Raw genomic sequence first — 26789 nt, 5'->3', positions numbered from 1 at the left:
GATTTTATTTATGCAGCATATCAGTGATGTAACAGTTGTAGTAAGTAGCTTCCAACTGACACAGGTTTAATTTTTGTCAGGCATGTTCCATTTTTAACAGGAAATATGAATTTCCATTGCAATTTCCTTTCTCAACTAGTGTTGTATGTGCTTCTTGCCATCTATCACAACTGTGTCTTGATGTGTGCAGAGGGGTGATGCCCAGTCATCTGGTGAAGGTTGCAAAATATAACTAGGAAGTGCATTCCACACTGCTCCTTTTCATCCGTTGTGACAATGTTGTGCCCTAGAAATCTGCTTTGAAAGCATTATTGTCTTGATGAAGAAATGATCTTGGTCCACACAGAACTTCACTCAGTACCGTATTTCCACAAGGGACCTCCTTGACATTATCTGCAACTCCACCAGTAAGAGGATAATCTGATAGATGGAAACCAGAATAGCTTTCTTTTACCATTGCAGTATTGATGCTCGTGACTGGAGAAGTGAATTTTTGCCAGTGTCTCTAAAACCTCCAGGCAATCTTTTCACCTCTTTTGCTTTCTCCTGCTGCCTGTTTTTAACTTGAGGCACAACCTAAGTAACTGTAGCATGGCAACCTGCTCTTAGGGGGCGGTACCTTGTCCTGGAGACCCATGAGGAGTGTTGTGTAAGCACATGCTGTAGCAGTGTGCAGGGCAGTATTTCATGCACTCTGTGTCTGTCACCAAAGGTTTATTCAGTGAGTGCAAGATACAGTATCAAAGCCAGAAAGTGTTTAAACCTGTGTCTCCCATCCCATTCCTCAACATGGTTACATATAACATTTTTTTTGCTAGCAATATTTTACATTCTCTGTCTTTGCTACCAGATGACCTACTGTATTTCATACTTACACCAAGCAGTTCACCCTTATAAGAGAGGGCAGTTGTGTGTAGGTTTTGAGGTCATTTTATATTTTAAGGCAAAAATATGATGTATCGTGCTATTCAAGAAGTGGTCAGCAGGGAGGTATGCTAAGGTACAAGAGCAGTCTGTGATTAGCTTTAGTATGGAATTTGGCAATCTGTGAAGTCAAGTAGAGGCTTATTGTTGTCTGCGAAGTATGTTGTCGTTGTGTGTCTTCTTGGTACTGATCCAAGTTGGTGCTTGTTAGACACTGTCTGAAACTAGTGATTTGCTTAGGGTCTTTGGCTGTTATTTTAAAGACATTTGTACTGATCTGTCTGAAACTTCCTGATGGGGTGAGAGTTGCTTGCAGGGTGTTGAACTAGTGTACGCAGGCAGCCCATTGCACCTAAACTTTCCAGTGCCCACGATCTTCTCAGCAAACCTCTGCTTGGGCTGGCCACACACAGAGGAGGGAGGGTCGTGGGCTCCTCTCTGTGGCTGGGCTATTTCCAGGTGATGGTGGACTCCGCTTGCAGGCTTTTAGAACTGGTCCCTGAGTGGAGAAGGGAAAGTAACTCAACCTACCTAACCAAAAAAACAGGACAAGATAGGCTTGCAGTGCTGTCTTAAGATGACTGAGCTGACAAGGAACAGGAAAATGTTAGCTGAGGCAGAAGGTTTACTCAGTAAAACATTCCTCAGAGGTAGGCTTAGTGCTGGAGGCTATGTGGTGACAGAGATCAGCATGGGATAATGCAGGTGCCTTTCACTGCACCATTTGCTCTGAACTGAGCCAGAGTTTTAGGATCTGTGACACTTTGGATGGAGGAGTGTGAAGGAACTGAGTGTTTTCACCTGCTCCTATTGTCCAGAGTAGATGGATGTTGGTAACATGTGGCCTGGGTCCTGAGCCTGCTTTGAAATAAGAATTAGCATGCTCTGTAAAGAATGAGTGACCTTTCTGAAGAAGGAGGTTGGAGAAAGATGGAGAAAGGACAGCCACTGAAACTTTGGTGCAGGCAAACAGTGGCAGAGTCAATGTGGATTTGCAGGAACAGTTCTGTATCAGCTAAAGGCATTGCTGCATTGGTATGGTATGGTGGGTTTATACTAGTCAGCTCTTCATAAAAGGGTGTAGTGTCCTTTTTGATCCCCTTTGAAAAGTCCAAAGGCAGATTCACGACCTATAAGCATTAGGTTTAGGTCTGCCTGTGCAGCTGTGCTAGCCCTGCCCAAAGTCCTTTCTTGGTTTTCCTTTGAATATTAAGTAATTCCCTACCCCCCACTCCCCTCCAAAAAAACAAAAAACAAAAACAAACAGCAAACAACAGTTATATCTGTGATACTTTTCCATCCCTAATTTTGGTTGATTCTTTGATTAATATACAAGTACCCTTAGTGTCCAGTGAACCTGATGGTACAGTAAGAGGACCCAGCAGGAGTTTTACAGAAGCATTATGAGTGAGACCCAACTCTTGCTGGTGCTTCACTTGAAAAGGGCTTAGTTGCGTCCAGAGTTTGCTGCAGCATGTTCTGCCCTATCTGTCACTTTCTTCACTTACACTGTGCTTTTATCAGGCTACATTTTCTGCTGTGATAACTTAATGAGCACTTTTACATTTTTGTGCCTTTGTTTAATGTCTGCATGATGGGTTCCATCTCAAAAATTGCTGTGCGCTTCTATGCACTGAAGCTTAACTGATTTAAAAAGTTTCTATTCCTTTCTCTAGGAGCACCACTTTTATCTGTAAAGGTTTCTAATACAGATTAAAGGGCTGTGTGCTGAAAAAATAACACTTTTTTTTTGTAATCCTGTAAGAAACTAACATAACCAAAATTGCTGATGAGATTCCACCAGGGATGTGGTGGAGTCACTGTCCGTGGAGGTGTTTAAGGAACGGTTGGACATGGTACTTAGGGATGTGATTTTGTGGCTGATATTGGTGGTAGGGAGATGGTTGGATAAGATGATCTTGGAGGTTTTTACCAACCTTAATAATTTTATGATACTATGCTATGCCAGTAACAGTGCCTTCAGTACTCTTCATTGTTTATATTATTTCTTGCGTTCAGAGCATGCTCAGGGTGTTTCACATCAGGTATTTTTTCCACAGCTTTGTAAGAGATCTAGGAGAACCTTGTGTATGGCACTTCTGAATCAGGCAGGTTTTCCTCTTATGAAACAAGTAGTTTGTCCTTTGAGCCAACGCTATTGCTTGCTCACAGGAGCTTTCTGGGAATACTTAGCTGCTGTTTCCATGCAACAACCAATTTTTCTTCACTGACACGTTCAGTGTAGTTTTTTTGATTGTTGTGCATGTATATAATTTTTCATCTGCATATTTCTCATCACCAGCTAAATTTTACTACCTTCTATCTCTCTTCTGCTTTCCTTTCTTACAGATAAACTGTGTGACTTTCCCCCACCCTGATGTAATGCCAGAGCAGCAGTTGCTGAAACCTTCCGAGTGGAGCTACTGTGATTATTTCTGGGTAAGTGGGCAGCCATCCACATGCCATTTTGTAATTCTTGAGCTTCAGAAAAAGTGGAACAAATAGCTTGATTTGTGGTACAACGTGAAGGAGAATTTGGGCTGAACTGCAGCAAGCTAGGACAGTGCAAGGGAGACTGAAGAAGCCAGTGAAGATAACATGGAAGCCATCTAACCAGGCTCAGGCATGTGAACAGTTATTTGAAGAGTGTCCAAAAAGTCAGCATGAGCTGTCTGGTGATCATTTTGGTCGGGAAATGGGTAGTATGTACGACAAACCTACACATCTCAAAATACCTCAGCCAAAAGAGCTGTGCAGCAGGAGGGGGGATGACGGACATGGAACATTATTTCATTGTTTTCAGAGCACAACAGCTATGAATGCACATGGAGGCTAGAGGTATCCCATTTACAAATCTTATGCAAAATTTTGAAGCTCCCTCTAACAGGATGTTGTGGAGGCCAGATGATAAATTAGTTTTATAAAGGATGAGATGTGTTGGGTGTATGTGCCAAGGTTTTGGTAGCGGGCGAGGGGAGGGGGGATGCAGGGCCAGCCTCTGTGAGAAGAGACCAGAAGCTGTCCCCATGTTAGGTAAGAGCCAGTTCATGAACTTTTTTATGAATTTTGCATGTGTTCTCAGTTACCAGTTACTGTAGTGTTTCCATTGTTTAAAAAAATGAGTTTCAATTTTAAAACAATGTAGTTATAACTGCAGCGACATTCCCCTTGTAAGTGCTCAGTGTTGTGTGAGGTATGCACAGCAGATTATGACTAATGGCAGTAACTTGCTCAAATACACTAGCATGCTTTACAAATGGTCACGTAACCAAATCATTAAGTGCTTCTTCAGTTTCTTCCAGTCTTCTGATCCCAATAAGCAACAAAGTTAGAAATGGCTTATAAGCTTATTTTTTGTGTGTCTTTCAGAAGACACCACCCTGCTTGGTTCTTTCCATTTAAGTTTGATAACTGCTTTGTTGCTTGATTTAGTTCAAATCCTGCCCTCAGTGGAACTCGAGTGAAAGTTGCTTTTCTTCTTTATCCTCCCATAAATCTGCTCCCAAGTCTTTCTTTTCAATCAGCCTTGTGATTCATGATCTGGCCATGACTTGCCTTCCTTCAGTCTACTCCACTCCTCCAGTCTCAGGCTTACAACACTCTGTTTGTTGCCCAGTGCCTGGTGTTGTGGCCATACATCCTGAAGTCTCATACTTTGATTAATGTGGCTTTTTCCTTGGTGCAAATATACAGTGCCCAAAGGTATTGGAGCAAAAAATGTAATCCTTACAGAAGTGTTCTGGGGGTCTGTTAGAAGAGGGTGGAAATGAAATTCTGAAATATGGAAAAACGGAGATAGGAGACAGTTAGTCTTTGCAGCAGTGCTGAAGTTGGTGGAGCAAGGAATTAAAAGGGCCATGTAGGAAAAAATAAAAAATAAAAAAAAAATGAAAGATGGGATAGACTGTGGTAAGCTATTGAACAAGTTAGTGTTTTGCCTTGCTTTACAGCAAATCTGTGCAGACTCGGTGTTGCTTTTTTTGTGTGTTTTGAGTGCAAATCGACATAGAATTTTACAGTCTATTATTGGTAACTTAAGACTGCATTACAAATTGGGCAGTAGAGTCGTCCCCTTTCCTGTGTCAGTTCCCTTGTACTGGCTCCAGAACCCATTTTTAATTTGCAGGGTGTTGAGCTGTCAGGGCTTATGCTTGCCAGAGTCAGCCCAGGAGAGTTTTTGTTACAGGAGGTCTTTTCTGCAAAAGGCTCTTCAGACACTACTGCTGTGTGCTCATACTCCTCAGAGAGAAATCAGACTGCCACTGGGAACTGTGTGTCTGTGCTTTTGATCCCCATATCTTTTGTTTGAACTTCCTTTTCCTTCCAGGCTGATAAGAAGGATTCACAAGGGAACAATACAGTGTCGGGATTTGAAATTCTTCTTCAAAAACAACTTAAAGGGAAACAAACACAGAAAGAAATGGCAGAGTTTGTTCGAGAAAGGTAATTAGCATTTTGCTATCAAATTGACTATTTCTGGCAATATTCTTTTTCCTAATGTGGATATTCTTTATATACATCAATCACAGAGCTTAAACTGGTAAAACTGTAAAAGTTACACTACCAATACATAAAGCACATAAAACACTTCTCTAATGTTTACCAACGCATTTATGGGCTGAGGCCAACGGTATGAAGTTCAACAAGGCCAAGTGCCAGGTCCTGCACTTGTGGCACAACAACCCCAAGCAGCACTACAGGCTGGGAGATGAGTGGTTAGAAGGCTGCCTGGCAGAGAAGGACCTGAGGGTATTGGTTGATAGTCGGCTAAATATGAGCCTGCAGTGTGCTCAGGTGGCCAAGAAGGCCAACAGCATCCTGGCTTGTATCAGAAACAGTGTGGCCAGCAGGACTAGGGATGTGATTGTCCCCCTGTACTTGGCTTTGGTGAGGCCGCACCTTGAGTGCTGTGTTCAGTTTTGGGCCCCTCACTACAAGAAGGACATTGAGGTGCTCGAGCGAGTCCAGAGAAGGGCAACAAAGCTGGTGAGGGGTCTGGAGAACAAGTCTGATGAGGAGTGGCTGAGGGAGCTGGGGTTGCTTAGCCTGTAGAAGAGGAGGCTCAGGGCAACCTTATCGCTCTCTATAGGTACCTTAAAGGAGGCTGTAGCAAGGTGGGGATTGGTCTGTTCTCCCATGTGCCTGGGGGTAGGACGAGGGGGAATGGGCTAAAGTTGTGCCAGGGGAGGTTTAGGTTGGATATTAGGAAAAACTTCTTTACTGAAGAAACTTCTTCACCAGCTCTCACTTGTGTCTCAGTTGTCTCAGTCATGCTGCATATAGTGCTTCCATTTAGATGGAGGGAACCAAGAAAATTAAAGCTGCAGAGTTGAAAGAAAACCAGAATATGGGAAAAACAGAGTAGAGGTAATATTTAGAAATAAAATATTTTGTCTAAAAAATAGAGAAGCACCAGTGATGAGTGGTGTTCCTCAGGGGTCAGTACTGGGCACTGTTTAACATCTTCGTAGGTGACATAACCAATGAGATTAAGTGCACCCTCAGCATGTTTGCCGATGACACCAATCTGTGTGGTACAGTCAACATGCTAGAGGCAAAGGTTGCCCTCCAGAAGGACCTGGACAAGCTTGAGAGTTGGGCCTACACGAACTTCATGCAGTTCAACAAGGCCAAGAGAAAGATCCTGCACCTGGGTTGGTGCAATTCCAAGTACAAATAAAGGGTGGGTGGAGAATGGACTGGGAGCAGCCCTGAGGAGAAGAATCTGGGACTGTTGGTGGATGAGAAGTTCAGTGTGAGCTGGCAACATGCTCTTGCAGCCCAGAAAGCCAGCCATATCCTGGGCTACATCAAAAGCAGCATAGCCAGCAGATCAAGGGAGATGATTCTGCCCACAGGGAAGAAATGATGCTGAATCCCAAGAGAAAGGCGGAGCACGTTAATCGTTGTTCTGTCTTGGAGGCAGTTGCAACAGTTGAAGGGGCAGCTGTCCTCAGCTATTGATTCTCCACTGGTGCTTACTGCTGAGCTGGTATGGTCTTCCTGCTCTACTGCTGCAGTCACAGCATGGTTGTGCTGATGTAAATAGTGGTGGAAGCAATGAACAAGGCAAGAAACACATCCACATTGGATTTTGTGGGTCAGTTTGATTGGGTGGAACCTGTAGATAGTTGGTTTCATTTTAGGTTTTTCTTCCTTCCTCTCAGCCTTTTTTAATAATAGGCAAAAAAAAAAAAAAAAAAAAGGCTTTTTTTAGTAATAGTGTGGCGGCTATACAAAGTATAGCACAGGCGATAAAGACAGTCTGATATATGAGGTGCAGAGTGCCCAGAATCCATGCTTGGTTCCTAATGTCTTTGTAAGACAGTTGCCTGTATAATCCCTCAAAAAAATGTGAGCAGTGGAAGCAGATAGAAGGAAGGATCAGCTGGCAAAGGAAAATAGACTTGCAAAGCTAGAAGATGAAAAAAAAAAAAGCAAGCAGAATCATTATAGGAATGGACAGGGAATATTGGAGAAAAGGTGCTCTGAAGAAAGAAATATATAATGAAATTTGACAGAAACAAATGAAAGGAGTATTCCAATGGGAGGGAGAGTTGGCATGAAATGCAGCTAGACTGGGCTAGAGTAAGGAGAGACCAGTTCTGATGCTGGAAGGAAGAATGTTTTTGTTGCTACTATAGGAAGAAACAGGCATGTTATGGAAGAAAATATAGAAAAGATTCACTGTATGCTGAAAACAAAGAAGGTTCAGTATTGAGTTTGGAGAGGATTTAGAGAGGAATTATAAAAATATGAATGCATTTTTCTACAGTTTCGAAGAAATTATTCAGGATCGCTCTATGGAAAAGGAGGAGGATTTCATTTCAAAATGATTAACTAGAAGCTCTCATGTTCAGAAAACTGCATCTGTAAAAACAGCTTTCTGTAGTTGAAGCTCAGACAGGTAATAAAAATATCTTTAAATATGGAGCTGGCATTAGACAGTTTTACATAATTTTGCAGCATGACACACACTTTGAGGAGGGACAGAAACTAGGTAAATAATGGAAGAATTGGAAATCCTAGTAGCGGGTCATGTAACGGGACATAAATAGCAGTAGCAGGCACATAGTGAAGTAGTATTGGGGAACTAGAGTGACTGAAAGCATGGGAAGAGATAGAAGAGGGGTTAGAAGGGAGAAGAAGGAAATAAAGGCAGGAATAGTGAAGATTTCTTAGAAGTCCAAGGTTTGACTTAAATAAGGTAACGATATATATAGTTTTAATTATGGAAGAAATAATACTGTAATTTCCATTTATACTAAATATTTCTGGACAGGAGAGTAAGTGGCAGTAACACATAGGTACTAGCAGACATTAATCAGATTTCTTTACCAAATAACCAACAACTGGCAATATGAACTGAAACTTAGTTTATCAAGTAGATGCTTTTAGAGGAGCTACTCTTGTAAATACCAGTCTTAGACTGAGCAATAATGCTTTTCTTTCAGTTCGTGTTGAGTTACAAGGTAGGCAATGGTAGGGTTATAATACTTTGAAAATAAATAAGACAGACCTCAAGAAAAGGAGGAAAATAATTAGGAAATTGGCTGAACCGAAAGATCAAGTGTTTGTGTGTGAAAGAAAGAAAGAATTCTTTAAATTGGAAGTGAAATTGTGATCCAACATTTACATTCAAGTAAGCAGTACAAAACAGCCAAGAAGACTTGCAGATTCCCCTGAATAGCATTATTCTCTCAGGGTATAGGAAGGGAAGGGACTTTTATTAACAAAGGAATACATTGTCTTCAGTTTTTGTCTACTGACACTTTTTGAGCTGAGTTGTGTTTAGAAAGTGTAAAAATACATAGCAGATTATTTAGCCACATGAAAAGAAACACAAGCAGGCTAATGTCTGTATTGAGTATGATAAAGGTTTGCATAGTCCATAGACTTTACTATGTGCATGTACTCACTGCTTAGCAGGAAAAGAAAATCAGAGTCTTTGTCCTTCCAACTTCTGATAACCAAAAGTTTGGGAATTTCCACAGCCAGAGATTACATCAGGTCTGCCTTGTTCAGCAGGTATTTGTAAACCTATCTTCCACTGTTTGTCCAATCCTTTTGAGTCTTGTTTTTGACCGTGGCAACGTTTTATACCCCAAAGACTTTTGCAATGCATTTATATGCAAGAAAGAAATTCTGTTGTCTGATGTCTGTTGTCTGATTGTTGCCTCACAATCTTGAGAAATAGGGTAAAAAGACTCATAGTCACTTTCTTCGCACAACTGACAGTTGTTTAAATGTCTGTCAGGTATCCTCTTACCACCTCTTCTGTGTGTTCTCCATGTTGTCATAATGCATTTATTTTTTTTCTTACGGTAGTCTCATCAGATCATCTTTGCCTCCTTTCATAGCTCTCTAGGTTTTCTTCATCCACTATAGGATAGAATGTCTGGAACTCCTACAATGTGTGTGTGAGCACACAATGTACTTAGAAAAAAACAAAAAACACTCAACTGGAAATAATAAAGTTAAGACAATATGGATCAAAATGCACTTAGAAGCTGTGATGCTTCTGACTACACAGGAGTGAAATTCAGAAAGTTTTTGAACAAGTTCGTAGAAACAAGAAACTTTATTTTTTCTTGTGTGAAGCTGGAATAATTTCATAACAACCCTGGGACTTTCCAGAGATAGGATCACGGTGTTCAGGACTCCCTGTATATCTGTTGTGTTGGTGTTTCACAGTAATCACAACACAGTGTTTGGAAGGTAGGCATTTTGGCCAAGTTCAGGAAGCATTTTTTCCCTTTTTGAGATATACTTTCGTCCTGTTTTTGTCTGTCACTGAAGCTAAGGTGCTCAATGTGTTTTTGCCACAAAAGGTGAAGGGACACCAGGCTGAGGGTCGTTTTTGTCTGGGGTTGTTGAACAATAACGTTTTTACTGTAATTTGAAGAACTCCAACAACTTGTTCCTTCAAGGCAGCCTGTCTTCTTAGTAGTGCCAAACGACAAATTTGTTAATGCCCTGAGACTTCAGTCCTTCATTTAGTTTAGCCACACAGTTACACTTTTTTTTTTTTTTTTTTCCCTATAAATGAAATGTTGGTTGTGCTTGGAAGGAATATTAAGTAATCTACACTTCCGGTAGTTTATGTGCTTGTTGAGGATTTCTCATGCTCATGTGTCAGTACTAAGTAATTCCCTGGAGGTTGTTCAGAAGGTGTTTCCCCCTTTGCCCCAGAGTGAGATTGATGGGACTTCTGGAGGCTTTTGCTTCCCTTAGTAATGGGCTCTTGCCCCTTCCGCGCTCCACAGGCAGTATCTTAGAAAGTGCACGCTTTTGCAGGGAGCTAGATGCCCTTCATCTCTTGTAGCTTTTCTCTGGCACATTGCAACTGTATTTCTTGGTGTTGGTACAACAGATGCAGGAAGCAGCATTGGTGGGGTGGGGTGAGGGAGAGCTGCAGGCTGGAACAGGGAAGCTGGGGACCAGGCTTGGGGATCAACCAGCTTGGAAACAAGGTCATGCACAGGGGTTCTTTCAGTACCTAAAAGGTAGTACCAGAAAGCTGGAGAAGGACTTCTTACCAGGGAGTGTAGTGATACAGGAGAACGAGTAATGTCTTTAAACTAAAAGAGGGTAGATTTAGATTAGATATTAGGAAGAAATTTTTCACAATGAAGGTGGTGAGGTACTGTAACAGGTTGCCCAGAGAATCTGTGGATGCCACATCCATGGAAGTATGTAAGGCCAGGCTGGATGGGGCTTCAAGCAACCTGGTGTAGTGGAAGGTGTCCCTGGCCGTGGCTGCTAGGTTTGGAACTTGATGATCTTTAAGGTCCCTTACGACCTAAACCATTCTATGTTTTGATGCAAAATTAGTGGATTTTGTTTGTTTGTTTGCTTGTTTGTTTTTCAAAGGAATGTTTTCTTCTGTGAGGTGTTCTAAATGAATGTGAGAAAAGTACTGGCAGATAGTCACATGGGCGAGGGGAGGCAAGCAGTGTTGAGGCTTGGTTAGTGTGTTGCTGCTGGTAAACCTGACTTGTTCTGTGAGTTCTTCAGACAGACCAAAGGCCCATGTTGACCAAGATTTGGGCAGTCAGTCATTGACAGAGACCATGAACTGATACCTCTGAGTGACAGGCAATTTCTGAGTCATGTTCTTGTAGATTTGGCCTTGAGCTTCTGGCTGGTTTTGTTCTCACAGGATGAGGAGTAAAAGACTCAATGTGCTGGGTGAGGTCTGTAGCTGTGCTGTGCTGTAATGCTGCAGAGAGCGGGTAAATAGCTTGGGCCTCAGCCAGCTGCATCTTGGGGTGACATTCAGACCATATTTTCATCATCCCAGAATATCAGACACAGCTGGCCAGAGGGACCCTTCTTGTCTTGAATGTATTACACGTAGCAGTGTTTGTTCGACTAGCTACTGCAGAATGGTATGCCAAAAATATCCCAACTTCTGTCTCCCTTTTCCTCTGCCTATTTGTAGCTCAGCACAGAATCAGGAACTGCTCCTGATTGGTTGCCACAATGCTCACTGTCATTCCCAAGACAAGAGCAAACAAGAGCAAACTTGTTTGAAAATCAGCAAAGTAGTTCTCACTAGTTAGGAGAACCTTGCAAATGTTTGACTCAGTAAAAATGTCAAGGGAGCTTGAGTTGGGTTTCAAGCAAGATGCACATCATCACTGAACTGTGGCTGTTCTTTCCTTCCCTGCTGTGTAGTAAGCATTTACCCCCATTACCTCACTCAACGGCTACTCTCATTCTTCTCCCTGCAGCCAATCCCATAGCAGTCATGTGCCTGTGCCAACAGCTACTGTCTTTGTCACTCCCACTGCTGGCAAGCTCAGCTCCTCTTACTGGAATGATGATGCTGAGTGAATGCAGAGAAGGACCAGGATCCTGCTGCAGCTACAGTTGGGATAGTTGAAGGGCAGGGGCTGCAATCCTGCACGTGGTATGCAGAAGCCTCTGCCACGTCTTCACCAGCTTTGTCATCTGAAACAGGGAGAAGGAAACATTCTGTGTTCTTAGGGAAGGTGCAGTCTAGCACCCCAGATTCAGGGACCATGGGGAACATGGAATAGCCATTTATGTGCTTAATACTTGATGCCATGTCTCCACTTGGTTTCCTCCTCTTTAATCAGGTAGAGTTGATCTCTATCCTTTTTGCTGGTGAATTTCTAAACATTTGTTCATCCTTACTCTCCCTAGGTCACATCTTTATTCTTGTGGGAGGCGAGCCTCCAGTGGTTGATTCTAGCCTGATTATCAGTGATGTGGCATTGCTCACATAAAATTTTTCTGTGTAGCTGCATTCCCTAATCTTTGCTTCAGTGATGTGTAACCTCATGTTTAGCAGCACACTGAAACACATGCTTTGCAAGTGAGCCCAGTTTTGTAGACCGTCCGTGTTATACAGTGGAAACACTTCATCCTTGTTATTTGCACTCCAGAACTGTAGATTTTTCTTTTTTTATCATGTATGCTGTCCTGCATATATCCATGCTCTTGCTGCTGTATTTTTAGCATATGAAAGGGGGAGAGAGGGATCCTGAGACTAGTGCTGAAGACTGCAAGGAAAATTGTTAAAAGATTCCTTGAAATGCTGAGATTTTCCTTAAATTATGTATGTGGTTTTCTGCATTAATGCTTGCTTACTGCTGTCTTTGTATTTTCTCTCTATCTGTGTAGGATAAAGATTGAGGAGGAATATGCTAAAAATCTGTCCAAACTGTCTCAGAATTCCTTGGCTGCTCAGGAAGAAGGGTAAGTTTGTCTCTGTAACTTTTGTAGAAGACAAGAATTTCTAACGTAAGTAATTCCTCCCACGCAGGTACATGCATTTTTCCTGAGCTCTCCTATTCAGTATAGGTTTATCTAGCTTAGCATCCTGTGTATGTTGGGGAAGACACAATTGCTTTGGAGTATTTTTCTTTTGAAGATATTCATGGTAAATTTTTAGGAATACCTATATAGAACCTAGCATTTCCACTGCTGTGTTTAATGTTATACTTGTTTAAACCAGCAGTAGTTCCTCTAGGGATTAGCATATATACATGCTAAATTAATTTGAATATGGAGGAATATATGTAATATATATATATACTGCTGAAAGGATGTTCACTGCAGAAAAGGGAAGGACCAAAGAGGCCTTGGTGAGGAATACAGTGGGATGTCTCTGGCACCAGTGCTTCTTTCACTAACAAAGGCTGCCAAACAAACCATAGTATAACTTTGGAAGTTATTGAGAAGATAATAGACAATGCACTTTGGCTGGATTGCAATCCTTTGGTAATACTGAAAAAAAATATAGTACTCCTGAAGGATTATAATAGTTAGCTGTGTCTATTCCAATATAAGCCCTCTAAGTACTGAAAGCCAAGGCTGGAAATAACTATGCTCACCCTAGTTCAGACACAGTGTGTTTCTTCTGGGAGTGAGGCTTCATGGCGTGTTTGCTTTGCTTCCAGTAGCCAAGGACAAAAAAGAAAAGAGGCCAGCCAGGGTGGTACTCATTTAAACATCTCCACTGACCATGGTTTCTGTTCTTTCTCTTTTAGGGGCAGGTGTCAACCGGCTCCTAACAAAGCTAAAACTGCTTTCTTCCACATCCTCCTCGTACTACCTACTACCCTCAACAGGAGAGAGGTGGAAGGCCTGAGAAAGCAGGAGAAGGGGAAGAAGAAGCAGGAGACAGGAGATGAAAAGAGAGAGGGAATGAGAACTGAAGCTTAAAAATGTTAAAGTAGGGAATTGAAGGGGATGAGGAGCAGAGCACCCCTGGCAGTGCTCAGAGCTCCCTTTAGATGTACAGGGAGCCAGGAACACTGCTTGGTGGTGCTATGCCTGGAAGGGTGGCAAGATGAGGGAATGGAAACAAGTCCTCCTGGAATTTCTCCTCCTGGTGCTGTGCTGGCCATCATGGTTAGGTCCAGAAAGAGGCTAGTGAGAAGATCCTGGGAATTGGTGAGACCCAGAAAGAGGAAGATTTCCATTTAAAAAAGTGAGGGAGGAATACCAGCAAACAAGAAGACTTGAAGGAATCAAACATGGGACTTAAACACAGCATTCTTAAAATACACATTTACCAGGGTCTCCCTGTCATTCTTGAAAAGATGTGAGTCGGGGACTTCATTAACTGCTGTGTGAACACAACAGTTTCTGCTGCTATAATACTCCACAGAACATTTTTTACCTTTGCTGTCCAGCCATCTATGGAATTAACTTAAAATATGGGCTCTATTCCAGGATCCTCTACCCTCCTCTGGTGGTAATAGCACCCACCATCGTTTATGTGAATAGGACATGAGGGTGAGGAGTAGGGTTAATCTGTGTTGGTGTGATCATTCTGGTCAAGCTGCTGTGAGTATAGTGCTGTTGCATAGGCACATAAAGGAATAAAATCCACAGTCATTTAACTCATTGTAATTGGTTAAGAGATACAGAAGATGCTTGCTTAGTATGCTGAAATGCCTTATTTTAATACATCAACTACCACCATGCAGCTCAAATACCTAATAGCAGTAACAAATAAACAATGGGAGGGGACTTTGGGGTTTAACTAGGGAAGGAGAAGAGTTGGGAGCACTTAGATAAGTGAAGCATTCTCAGAGTGTTCAGCTGCAATGGACACCATGCTTGACTCAAAGGAACAATGACAGAGATTACGGATCATTAAGTTGAAATGCTCATGAAATAATTTTTTAGGCTGCCAAGAAGGGGCAAATATGACTGTCTCTGGAAAGAGGTTTATGGGATGGAGAGGAGATGGGAGATTGTAGATCAGTTGGCTTTATATAACCTCAAGAAAATGATTGAATAAGCAGTCACGCTTTCTAGAGGCACTTAATGGAAAACAAAATGTTGAGCAATGATTTTGGTTGTATACAGAAGAAACTGTGCCAAAGCAACCTAAGTCCCTGCAGTGACAGAATAACAGGCCATGTGGAAGGAGGAGTCAGCATCAAAGCTCTTAATTTAGCGTAGCTTTTGACAATGGGAGATTCTTGTAGGCAGGCAAGAAAAATGTGGGCTAAATAAAGGCTGAGGTGCAAACCTAGGTATGAAATCCTACTCGCTACTTACAAACAAAGTAGCTGTGGAGTGACAGTCCACAAGGTTTGTCCCATGCCCAGATTATTTTTTTCATATTTTCATTAATGACCTATCAGAGAAGAAAGAATGGGTTTATTGACATCAGGGATGATGAGACAAAGCTACGAGGGACAACATAAAATTTGAAGAAAAGATTGCAGTTCAGAGTAATTTTGAAAAACTAGAGAAATTAACTGAGAGAAATTGAGATGCATTTCAGTAAGGACAAAGTACCAAGTTTTTATACTTTCACATGATGTGAAAGATACAGTTACATAACAATTCGTGGGAGAAGGATCTGGTTATAGTGAATCACAAGCTTATTCATCAACAACTTCATGCTGTTGTCTGAAAAAGCAATCATACTGAGATATGCAAAAGAAAGAGTGTCTGATAGAAAATATTCTATTACCAATTTAGCAACCGGAAGACCTCTGCTAGAAGTCAGTGTATCTTTTGTTATGACACATTAAGAGGAATCTAGGCTGCTGCAGATGGTCTAGAGGACCATTATCTGGAAAATAACTTGTCTGAAGGAAAAAGAAGGTGTGGAGAGAGACCCAATAGCTTTCAAATACTTCTCCACAGAGAAGTAATATATCCAATTAATCAAATCTAAGATATAAAACAGAAGAGGTGATGGAAAAACTGCATTAGTGAAGATTTTAGGTCTTTTCCAACCTTAATGATTCTATGATTCTATGTTAAGTATTAAAAAAGAGAAATCTTGGATAAGACAGTATAGGATAGCAAGGATAAGATAGTGGAGTATCCTGCTTAAAGAGACTGGCATCTCTGTAACTCATTATGAACAGTGTTTTCAGAGATCTTCCACATAAAGTCCAAATACAATTCTTCCTTGGTGACAGACATCATTATCTTCGCAGATTTTTGCTTTTACTTTTCCTTGATTTTGCAGAGCATGATATGCTACAAAGCTTTGGTATGTCATATGAAGCTGTGTGATTAGTCTTGCTGGGAGGATACACAGAAAACAGGACACTGATCATTGTTGCACTGTGATTTTTTTCAGCACGCTGGGAGAGGCTTGGGCTCAGCTAAAGAAGAGTCTTGCTGATGAAGCAGAGGTTCATCTCAAGTTTTCTTCTAAGGTAAATAATTAGTTCTACATTTTGCAAAAATCTTTGCCCTGTAATTGATCTGTGTGTCCCCTTCAGTGGGTGTACCTCTGTCGGAAAGGGAGACGGTCCCAGAGTAACGATGCAACCTCGATGCGAGTATAATCGTCCTCCTTTATTGCATGTTCTCACAGAGTATGTATAGGCAACTAACTACAGCACGCGCCGATAACAACTTATAATTGGTCTAGCTTCTCCATGCACTTGTCTCTAGCTTGTTTCCTCATTATCTCTAATACAAGGACGTGGGAAACAGCGCAAAGCCACCTGCGAATTCCTTTCCCACATAACTATTGTAGGGAAAATACTTAAAGCATATAGTACAAATTCTTAAGAACTAAAAAGCTGGTGAATGAGCTTTTTGAAACTGTTTGTTTTTTCCTGCCAAAATCATAGCTCATTTAATCCACCTGATAAGTAAGCTAAAAGACTTCTAGCCTTAGTTTTTCATTAAAAGAAATTGCACCTGTCTGCAAGGAAGAGAACCGGGATTCTGACTTCATGTTATTAGTGTTTCTGAAAACTGCGATGAGAATTTAAACTTAGTTTTATTTTTAGATCTTATTTCAAATTATGCTCAGGGAGATTTCTTGTACAAATTACTGTATTTCATCTGTTTTTTTTTTTATTATTTTATTTTTTCCTACCATTTGACATATTCTTGCATCCTGTTACATTATGTTAACCTCTGTGGGTGATCATGTTCAATATAGATGCAGATATCTAAGCACAACAGCCATGTTCTGGAGGAAAATTATAGCTTTGCAGTGTTTGTAAGCGATTATGCAGATGTTACTTAGGCAACCAGCTGCTGCCTTGGTAATCCACTGCTCTGCTTCAAACTTCTACTTCAAGATTGTCATTAGTGAAATACTTTTTGCTCCCTGTTGGCCTACTGAATTGATTTCCAATGGGAAGAAGTGTACCCTGGGTGGTGTGTGCATGTTTCTGCTTAAGTCTCTCCCATATTGGTGCAGAGATATAAGGTCTCTGCCATATACCTGATAACTTCTTTTAGCAAACATTTTGAGATTTCAAGTTCTTCGTAGACAGATTGAAGCTTGAGAGATCAGTGGGTGAGGTAGAAAGTCTACCCAGGAGGATGCCTAGGGCGAGGAAGTTGACTCCATGCCTGAAGACTGCCTCCACCAAGAAAGACAGAAGGGTAATCGTTGTAGGCGACTCCCTTCTCAGGGGAACGGAAGGGCCCTATTTGTCGGCCTGACCCTACCTGTAGGGAAGTCTGCTGCCTTCCTGGGGCCAAGGTCAGGGATGTTGCCAGAAAGCTTCCCAGACTGGTTTGCTACTTTTATTACTCTCCTCCTTTGATAGTTCAGGCTGTCAGTGATAATACTTAAGAGAGAAGCCTGAAGGCTATCAAGCGGGACTTTAGGGGACTGGAATGGTTAGTGGATGGAGCGGGAGTACAGGTGATGTTTTCATCCATCCCTACAGTGGCAGGGAGGGGTACAGAGATGACACAGAAAGCCCACCATGGGGCGCTTTACTTGGCACCTGGCCTGACGGCTGCAGACGGGTCCCACCTATCTCTAAGGGAAAACGGATCTTGGCCCAGGAGCTGGCAGGGCTCATTGAGAGGGCTTTAAACTAGGTAAGAAGCGGGATGGGGCTGAAATAAGGCTTGTTGGAGGTGTGCCAGGAGGAGTAATTGCAAGGCCGGGGGAGAAGGCAGTGGCCCAACTGAAGTGCATCTACACTAATGCACGCTGTATGGGTAACAAACATGAGGAGCTGGAAGCCGTTATGCAGCAGGTAGGCTATGAATTGGTTGCCATCATGGAAACATGGTGGGACCACTCTCATGACTGGAGTGCTGCAATCTCTGGCTTTAGGCTCTTCAGAAGGGACAGGCAGCATGGAAGGGGTGGTGGTGTGGCTCTCTATATTAGAGAGTGTTTTGATGTTGTGGAACTTGAGGCTGGAATGGTAAGATTGAGTCCCTATGGGTTAGGATCAATGGGAAGGCCAACAAGGGAAGCATCCTGGTGGGGGTCTGTTATAGACTGCCAAACCAGGATGAGGAGACAGATGAGGAGTTCTACAGGCAGCCGTCAGCACTTGTTCTCATAGGGGACTTCAACTTCCCAGACATGTACTGGAAGCACAACACAGCCCAGAGAAAGCAGTCCAGGAGGTTTCTGAAGAGCGTGGAAGACAGCTTCCTGATGCAGCTGGTTAGTGAGCCTACCAGGGTAGGTGCCCTGCTAGACCTTCTGTTCACAAACAGAGAAAGACTGGTGGGAGATGTGGTGGTCGTGAACTGTCTTGGGCAGAGTGACCACGAAATGGTAGAGTTCTCTATTCTAGGCAAAGTCAGGAAGGGGATCAGTAAAACTGCTGTCTTGGACTTCTGGAGGACTGACTTTGAGCTGTTCAGAACACTAGTTGGCAGAGTCCCTTGGGAGGTGGTTCTGAAGGGCAGAGGAGTCCAGGAAGGCTGGGCACTCTTCAAGAAGGAAATCTTAATGGCTCAGGAGCGGTCTGTCCCCACGTGCCCAAAGACGAGCCGGCACGGAAGAAGACCAGCCTGGCTGAACAAAAAGTTGTTGCTTGATCTTAGGAGAAAAAAGAGGGCTTATAATCTTTGGAAAAGAGGGTGGGCCACTCAGGAGGACTATAAGGATGTTGCAAGGCTGTGCGGGGACAAAATTAGAAAGGCCAAAGCTCATCTGGAGCTCAATCTGGCTACTGCCGTTAAAGATAACAAAAAATGTTTTTATAAATACATCAACACAAAAAGGAGGACTAAGGAGAATCTCCATCCTTTACTGGATGCAGGAGGAAACTTAGTTACAAGAGATGAGGAAAAGGCTGAGGTGCTTAACACCTTCTTTGCCTCAGTCTTTAGCGGTAAAACCAGTTGTTCTCTGGATACCCAGTACCCTGAGCTGGTGGAAGGGGATGGGGAGCAGAATGTGGCCCTCACAATCCATGAGGAAATGGTTTGCTACTTGCTACAGCATTTGGATGTACTCAAGTCGATGGGGCTGGATGGGATCCACCCGAGGGTACTGAGAGAACTGGCGGAGGAGCTGGCCAAGCCACTATCCATCATTTATCAGCAGTCCTGGGTATCAGGGGAGGTCCCACTTGACTGGTGGCTAGCAAACATGATGCCCATTTACAAGAAGGGCTCGAGGGTAGCCCCCAGGAACTATAGGCCTGTTAGTTTGACCTCAGTGCCAGGGAAGCTCATGGAGCAGATTGAGTGTCATCATGCGGCACTTAGAGGGCAACCAGGTGATCAGGCCCAGTCAGCATGGGTTTATGAAAGGCAGGTCCTGCTTTTTTTTTTTTTTAGGTTGGATATTAGGAAGAACTTCTTTACTGAAAGGGTCGTTAGGCATTGGAATGGGCTGCCCAGGGAAGTGGTTGAGTCACCATCCCTGGAGGTCTAAAGACCTTTAGATATAGAGCTTAGCGATACTTCACTAAAGTGAAGGACTTGTTAGTATTAGGTCAGAGGTTGGACTAGGTGATCTTGGAGATCTCTTCCAACCTAGACGATTCTGTGATTCTGTGATTCTGTAGCATCTTACCCATTTAGCGATAGGTAGATGTCAGTTTTGTCTATATACAATAATGCTCTAATTCTCATCATCTTAGGGAACTAGTTTATGTTTTTTTGTTTTTCATCCACCGCATGCCTTATAAAGTCTTTTAGCTAGATATTGTAACAAAAAAGAATAAATATGGTCAACTATAATGCAACACCTAAAAGCCTCAGTCAATCTGTGTGATAGCTTATGCAAGATGGAAGTTCAAATAGGACAATTAATGATGCTAGAAGGAAGATGACAGCCATCACTGAAAAGCCTCTGTGGTTCCCTGCACACAAAAATGGAGAAAGGTGATTTGTTCACATTTTGAGGCTCTCGGTGATGCATTTCCCATTTTTTTAAGGATCTCAAAATTTCCAGTCCCATTATAAAATGCATGAGGTAAACAAATGTCTTTACTTTTTGTTGGGCAAGGAGAGCTACCACTGAACTGTACTCCTGTTTGGTGTCTCTAGCTCTGGGGAATTTTATGAGGGTCTTTACAACAATGCCTGCTTAGGTCAGACAAGTCAAGTTTCCATCCCTCTTACTGAGGATGATTGACTCATCTTGGGTTGTTTACCCAGGTTAATCCATTTATTGATGGGGGAATCCGAAGGGCTCTTAAAGAGTTTAGCCTGTTTGAAAACAGGCATCTCTATCAATAGTGATATGCTGCCTCTGGAGTTCACGGAAGCTATCCTGAACTTATCTCTGTGCCATTTTTATTTTCATTGAGCACTGGAAATGCTTCTGGCACAGATACAGGTTTGTACATCAATATTGAGAGAGAGCTTTTTCACAACTTTGTGGTTCAGCATAGTTGTACAGATCTCTGTAAGCTTGTCTGGGGTCATCCTGATGAGAGTGTCATAAAAATAGCATCTAGAGTTTTCTAGTCCAGCTTCCCAGTGAGAGCTGGCCTGTCACCCACAGTGGATCAAGTCAGCTACATCTTTGTCTAGCAAAGTCTTGAATATCCCTAAGGACAGAAATTTCAAAACGTCTGTGTTCAGCCTGTTCCAGTGCCTCACTACCATTCTTGAGATACTTTTTCTTAAATGATATTCAACCTGAACCTTCCTAAGATCAATTTATGGCCATTGTCTGTTGTGACATTGCCTGGCCCTACAAAGAAGAATTTGTCTCTTACCTTTGCAGCTGAACTTTGTGTAGTTGTAGGTGATATTAGATCATTTTGGTGCTGCTCTCCACCTGCGTTATCAAGCCTAGCTTTACTAACTTCTCTAGGATGTGCTGTGGTGCCTTGGCTGTCTTTGTACAGTCTCCCCACTAAAATGCTCTACTGAGCTTGAATGAAGGAAGTTTCCTTCTCCATTAAAATAGCACTGCAGAAAGGCTAAAAATACTTGGTTTCGGGGACTGTTTAATGTTGCTACACTGTGGGCCATGTGAGGTGATTATGGACTCACTTGCGTTGAAAGAGCCCAGCATCTGCATTGAAGGGACAATAGAGAAAAGTAGTGGGTTGCTTCTGGGGAGATGAAATATCTTTATCCCTTCAGAGCGCATTTCCAAGAAGTCAAAGAGCAGTGGGATACAGACTCAGAGTTGAGTATTACTGACTATAAAGCCCTGATTGTAAGAGATGAGTGCTTGCAGTCACATAGGGAGGCTTCCTGAGTCCATTTCACAGTGATTTCTTGCCATTACTTAGAGGGGGTCAGCTAGGCTCCCTTATATTTAGAATAAATAAAATGTATCTTTAACGCATCTGTTTAAATTGTACAAGAAATGCAGATGTGTAACTTCAATGTGTTGAGTAACCTTATTGCAGTCAGGTTTAGCAGGTTTTACTTCTGTACTTTCTGGGAGGTAAGTTGCATCAGTTAGGTCAGAATTGGAGCACCTCAGTACTGTGATAATTGTCTGAAGTTTGATCTTACGTCTAAGAAGAGAGATACAATTTAACAGGAGAGGAAGACAAATTTTCTACCTTTCTGCTTCCTTCAGTTAATATTCACGTAACTTGTCTTGTGAGGAGCTGATGTTTGCAGTAGCATCACCCTGAGTTGTCTTGGGCACAAGAAGTGTTGCAGTAAAACACTGCCTGTGTCTACAGCATTTGTATTGTTAACTATGTCCTGAGCTCTTCTCAGTCCAGCTCCTCATTATCACCATTTCTTCTTGGTGTTTTCTTTTTCAGCTTCAGAGTGAGGTAGAGAAACCCCTGCTCAACTTCAGAGAGAACTTTAAGAAAGACATGAAGAAGTGTGACCACCATATTGCAGACCTACGGAAGCAACTGGCCAGTCGCTATGCAGCAGTTGAAAAGGTGGGAATAGAAAAAACTGGAGAGTTTATGAGATACTGCTCTCTGGGACAAAAACAACTGCAAGTGGAAAGTTTCTATTTTACTATGAGAAACCACAGATTTCTGCTGAGTGCTTTCTGCAGTTGGTTATTCTTTGCTGGGCTGCAGGCATAGTTCGGTGTTTTGGGAAAGTGGGTGCAGCTAATGTGTTACTGACAAAGTAACTTCTTGTTGCATCTTCTCCTTTCCAATTTGGAATAATATATTTCTAATACATTTGATGAAAATACTCTTGGCTCATGTGCATCCAGAAGTCACATGTATTGACCACAAAATCTGAAAGGCATTGCACTAGAACAGCAGCAGGGTCAGGCTAACAGCTTATATGGCTCAATATCCTCTTGTACAGTGGCTAGAAGCAGATGGCCAAGAAAGGGTAGCCTTAAACCTGGCACAATAATTTGCAAAGCTTCACCTAGTTCCAGTTTTATGTGTCTCACAGCAAACAGCAGCACCCTAGTTTCAGGGACTATTTTAATATGACCATCCAGTAGTAGCTGAGGTCATGATTAATAGACAAAATTTTCTGCAAATAGTTCTGTCTTCTCAGTAGTTGGTAGGAAATGGATACCTGTTGCTCAGCTGCCAAGACACTTACCCCAAATGGTGTGGCTGTTTGTTACAGTATCCTCAACCAGTATACTCCTGGGTATGAGCTAGAGAGGAAAATGTCTCTCTCAATTAATCCAGGAGGTTTGGATTTCCATTAAGGACCAGAGTGCACATGAGAAAGTTTGCTCAGGGACAGAAGTGTGGCAGGATACACAAGATTATTAGACTGTATGTATGCACGGAATGCATTTTTCTGTAAAATTCTTAGTTATTTACCATCAAATCTGCAAAGAAACACAATCCTCAGTAGGATATTGAAAAGAATGAATCAGAAATAGAGGTCATGAGAAGGAAAAAAAGAAAAAAGCTGTGTCAACAGTTTGCCAGAAGCATGCAGCTTCTCGCCATATTGCTTTCCTGCAGCTCCCCCTTTGACCTACCAAGCTAAGACCACTGTCTATAAGTGAATTGAAAAATTCAATTAACACCTCAAAAGCATTGTAAGTTACAGGAAAACTTCAAGGTGCTAACAATATGTAATTATCCAAATTTAGTTTTAGATGCTGGAGAAAGAACAAATAAGACCTATTTTATAACAAGTGAAATAGTCTGGACAAAACAATTTTTGTGTGTGTTTTTTTTAAATATATTTAGGCAACCTCACCAAATGGGGTGACAGCATGCATATATGGTAATTATAATTCAGACGCTTCACTAATTTGCCTGTATAATTTCAGTAATTATACTGATAAATCAGGTTTTAAAAGCCTGAAGAACTTCAAAGTAAGGTAATTAAATGATCAGTTGTAAACTGGTCTCAGGTAATTGATTTCTATGTTATGAACTGCTGTAGTCATGAACCTGAACTAGTTTTTCTAAAATAAGTCTAAGATTACCTATTGCTAAAGTTTCTGATAAATATATATTGAAACCAGAGGGTAGTTGAAAAAAAATCTACAGTGTACTTGAAAATCTTTAAACAATTCAGATTCTAAGGAGAGAAGTAAGTGGAAGAAGTATCTTGGTGATACTGGTTAAGAGAGTTGGAAGAAGCTACAGCTCCCTTTTGTTCCCAAAATAATGAGAAAGTTACTAAAGTAGTCTGATGCTTTTTGTACAGTAAGGCAGATAGGCGGAGACCTATAGAGAGTCAGTGAAAAATTCTAATAAGGCACTTCTTTGAACACCACATGGTGTGCTAGGAACTTGAATCCTTGTACTTGAAACTCAGTTAGAAACCTGACTTCTTACTGACATGTATTTGTATGAAAAAGTCATAGATGTCTGAAAGCAGCTGGAAGCTCTTTTCCGTAAAAACATGTGATCTTCTTTAATTAATCCAAGGCCCGGAAGGCCTTGACAGAGAGACAGAAGGATCTGGAAGCGAAAACACAGCAGCTGGAGGTGAAGCTCAGCAACAAGACAGAAGAGGAAATTAAAAAGGCAAGGCGGAAGTCCACTCAGGCAGGTGAGTACCTGTGACTGTGAGCCATCAGGAGGTAAGTGCTGCACCAGGAAAGCCACCAAGAAGCTTGTGGCAGGAAAAATTGGGATAGAACTGCCTGTCCATCCCCATTTTTTTTTTAAGATTGCAGCTATGAAGTCAATGTGAAGCATGACACAGATACACTTGGTTTTAAATCCTCTGAAGAGGAGAATTCTCTTCAAAGAAAAAACTAAGCCAGGTTTTTCTAAGTCAGACATCAGAAAATGATGGATGACTTCAATAACTGGCCAAAAAGAAGATTGAATTGTACTTGTTTTCTAAAGGTGTGCTAAGATAACAGTGTTTGCAAAACTTTAAAAGTCAGATTCAAAGAAATTTGTAGTAGCCTGAAGTGATTTTGAGATGGAATTAGGGTCCTGTAAACTTATGTAGCCTGCATACACGCTTCAGATTTCAGACAGGAACATCTCTATTGTGGCTTGATGTTGATCTTGCTGAGACAACAAGATGCCTGTCTCCTACCTGAGGTCTGTTTTTAAATCCCTTAGGGTTTTCCAGACATGCTTGTAACTTACTCAGGTTGTATTTAGTTCAGTTGAAAATCTGCCAGAGGAGGACCTATTGCCATTCAGGTAGCAGACAGGTGCTTGCCCAGAAGGCAGCAGACCTGTAGTTTAGGCTCTCTCAAGTCAGGGATATAAACATATAGTTGCCTATCCACAAAGAAGTGTAAGCAAACTACGGAGTGTTCTGGGATAAGATTGCTCTGTGTCACTCCTGTTGAAGGTGGGTTAGTGTGCAACCATGAAGGCAAGTATTATGGGTCCAGAGGGAGCAAGCAAGAAGGAGTCTGAATCTTCCTATCAGCTAGGGCATCCAGATGGCAAGCAAAGAGTTCAAGGCTTTTCTTGGTGTGATTGTGGATTCACAATTTCAGGTATGTTAAAATACTCTACCAAAGCACTTTTAGCCCCAGGAGCTCTCAGAGGGGCAGGCACACTGCAGGCTTCCTCTCCACGCATCATGTACAGGGTATGGAGGTAGCATGGCCCACCCCACATCCTGAGTTTTTCTGAACTTCAGGCTGAAACATAGCACTATTTACAGTTCAAGCTAAGGACAATCTTAGCTTTTAAACTTACTGTTAATTTTTCATGGCTCAGTGCCATTTACTACTGCAATGAAAGAGAACTAGGTGGTACCAGCCTCTGTTCTCCCAGAGAAAGGACCTTAGCCTTTTCTGATTCATGTGCAGCTCAAGTTCTGGAGGTTTGTCTTCCAAGTGGTGTCTACACAAGGTTCTTGTTTCTCTAATGGGACAAGCTTTATCAGTCTTTGATAGATATTTCCTCTCTGTAGAAGTTCTTCAGGTAACCATTGCATACACCACAAGTACTGGCAAGATTAAGGCCCATATGACTGATCCTATTTACAGTTGTTTGGGGGACAGCATTTGATTTTTTCACTTGTCTGAAGTTCCTGCCAAAGGTAGTTACAGATTTTTGCTCAACTGAGGATGTCTCTTCCTTAAATTGTAGTTCCTTCCTTGGTTATTCCCTAAGTCACAGTCACCCACAACCATGTGGGTGCCTGTTACACTGCCTTTTTCATTGAAAGTGAACTTCTTGTCTATTTTTCCTCTGTTACTCAGTGATTAAAATGATTAGTTTAAGGAATACTGAGAATATTGTAGTGTGTGTCATACTGTAGTGAAGACGAAACTACTCGATGTGATTTGTGTATGTGCTTTACAGAGAGTCAAATCACTTTCATGGGATCCATGTGCATCCCTGTTCATGCCTTTGATAAAAGTATATTTTAACTAGAGCTTCTGTGGTTCATCCTTTCATAGGTCTGTCCCTTGGTAGAGTGGTCTTTAGCAGTTTTAAAACTCTAAGGCTTCTCTTGGCTTGTCTGGGTTCTGAGGACACTGATAAGTCATTTGCAGTTTGACACTGTGTAGAGGCAGTCATCTGAGGAGAAACAATTGCTGTGTTAGTGACAGGAGGCTCCTTGATAAATGTTCTTTTTCTGTCTCACTGCAAATTCACAACCTCTCTGTTCACTTGGGTCTTCAGAAATTGCTTGTAATAGTTATTTACCAAACAAGCAAAGGAGAAAGGAGGGAGTAACCAGGAGTTTGGGCTTGAGTCCCTCCATCACTCTTCCAGACTGTGCCACTGTTACAGTGTATGGAAGGGGGAGGACTGGCCTTATCCCCACGGTTATTGCTACCCAGCAGCCTTTCTGGGTTGCTTGGGATGTACACAGCAGCAGCATTAATGACCTAGCTTTGAAATTAGGCCTGCTGCAAGTGGATGGTAGGACTAGAGACTTCCAGATACCACTTCAAACCACACCCTTTCTATATTCCCACCACTTACTGGTAAGTGATGTTGCTTTTTCCTTCATTCCATGTCATATGTTCTATGACTTTCATGTTTCTGGCTGTGTAGTTACTCAGATTCATGCAGGTGAGTCGAGAATATCTGGAGTCTGATACCCAGAGAGTCTTCTGGAGTGTGCTAGCTGGTAGGTCACAGTTTTCATGTCAGCCTAGGCATCCCCTGTCTGGGCAGATAAGTATATAGCCAAGCTTTAAGCCCTGAATCCTATGTGGCTGGTTTGTTCATTTGTTTTTATAGACTTTGGTTGCCACACCAAGTGTTAAGTCCGTGAGGCTCAAATTTTCAGATGCATTTACTTCTTTGACACATTCCTGGTCTAAGTAGTCCTATTCTTAAAGCTCAGTTCTTCCCTGGTTTCTGTATAAAGAT

General features: G+C 42.0%; 1 protein-coding gene across 5 annotated transcripts in view; it reads left to right on the top strand.

The window, feature by feature from the left end:
* Positions 1–26789, top strand: part of GAS7 (growth arrest specific 7) — a 111199-nt gene that overhangs the window by 78121 nt on the left and 6289 nt on the right. For all 5 annotated transcript variants that reach the window (XM_035342677.1, XM_035342676.1, XM_035342680.1 and 2 more), the window contains 6 exons: positions 3274–3363; positions 5252–5367; positions 12577–12651; positions 16013–16091; positions 21846–21974; positions 23910–24033. In XM_035342677.1, coding sequence (XP_035198568.1) covers positions 3274–3363; positions 5252–5367; positions 12577–12651; positions 16013–16091; positions 21846–21974; positions 23910–24033 — 613 coding nt within the window. The remainder of the gene's footprint in view (positions 1–3273; positions 3364–5251; positions 5368–12576; positions 12652–16012; positions 16092–21845; positions 21975–23909; positions 24034–26789) is intronic.

Source organism: Oxyura jamaicensis, chromosome 18 (assembly GCF_011077185.1).
Source record: "Oxyura jamaicensis isolate SHBP4307 breed ruddy duck chromosome 18, BPBGC_Ojam_1.0, whole genome shotgun sequence".
NCBI classification, from domain to species: Eukaryota; Metazoa; Chordata; class Aves; order Anseriformes; family Anatidae; genus Oxyura; species Oxyura jamaicensis.
This window is presented reverse-complemented; position numbering and strand designations above follow the sequence as displayed.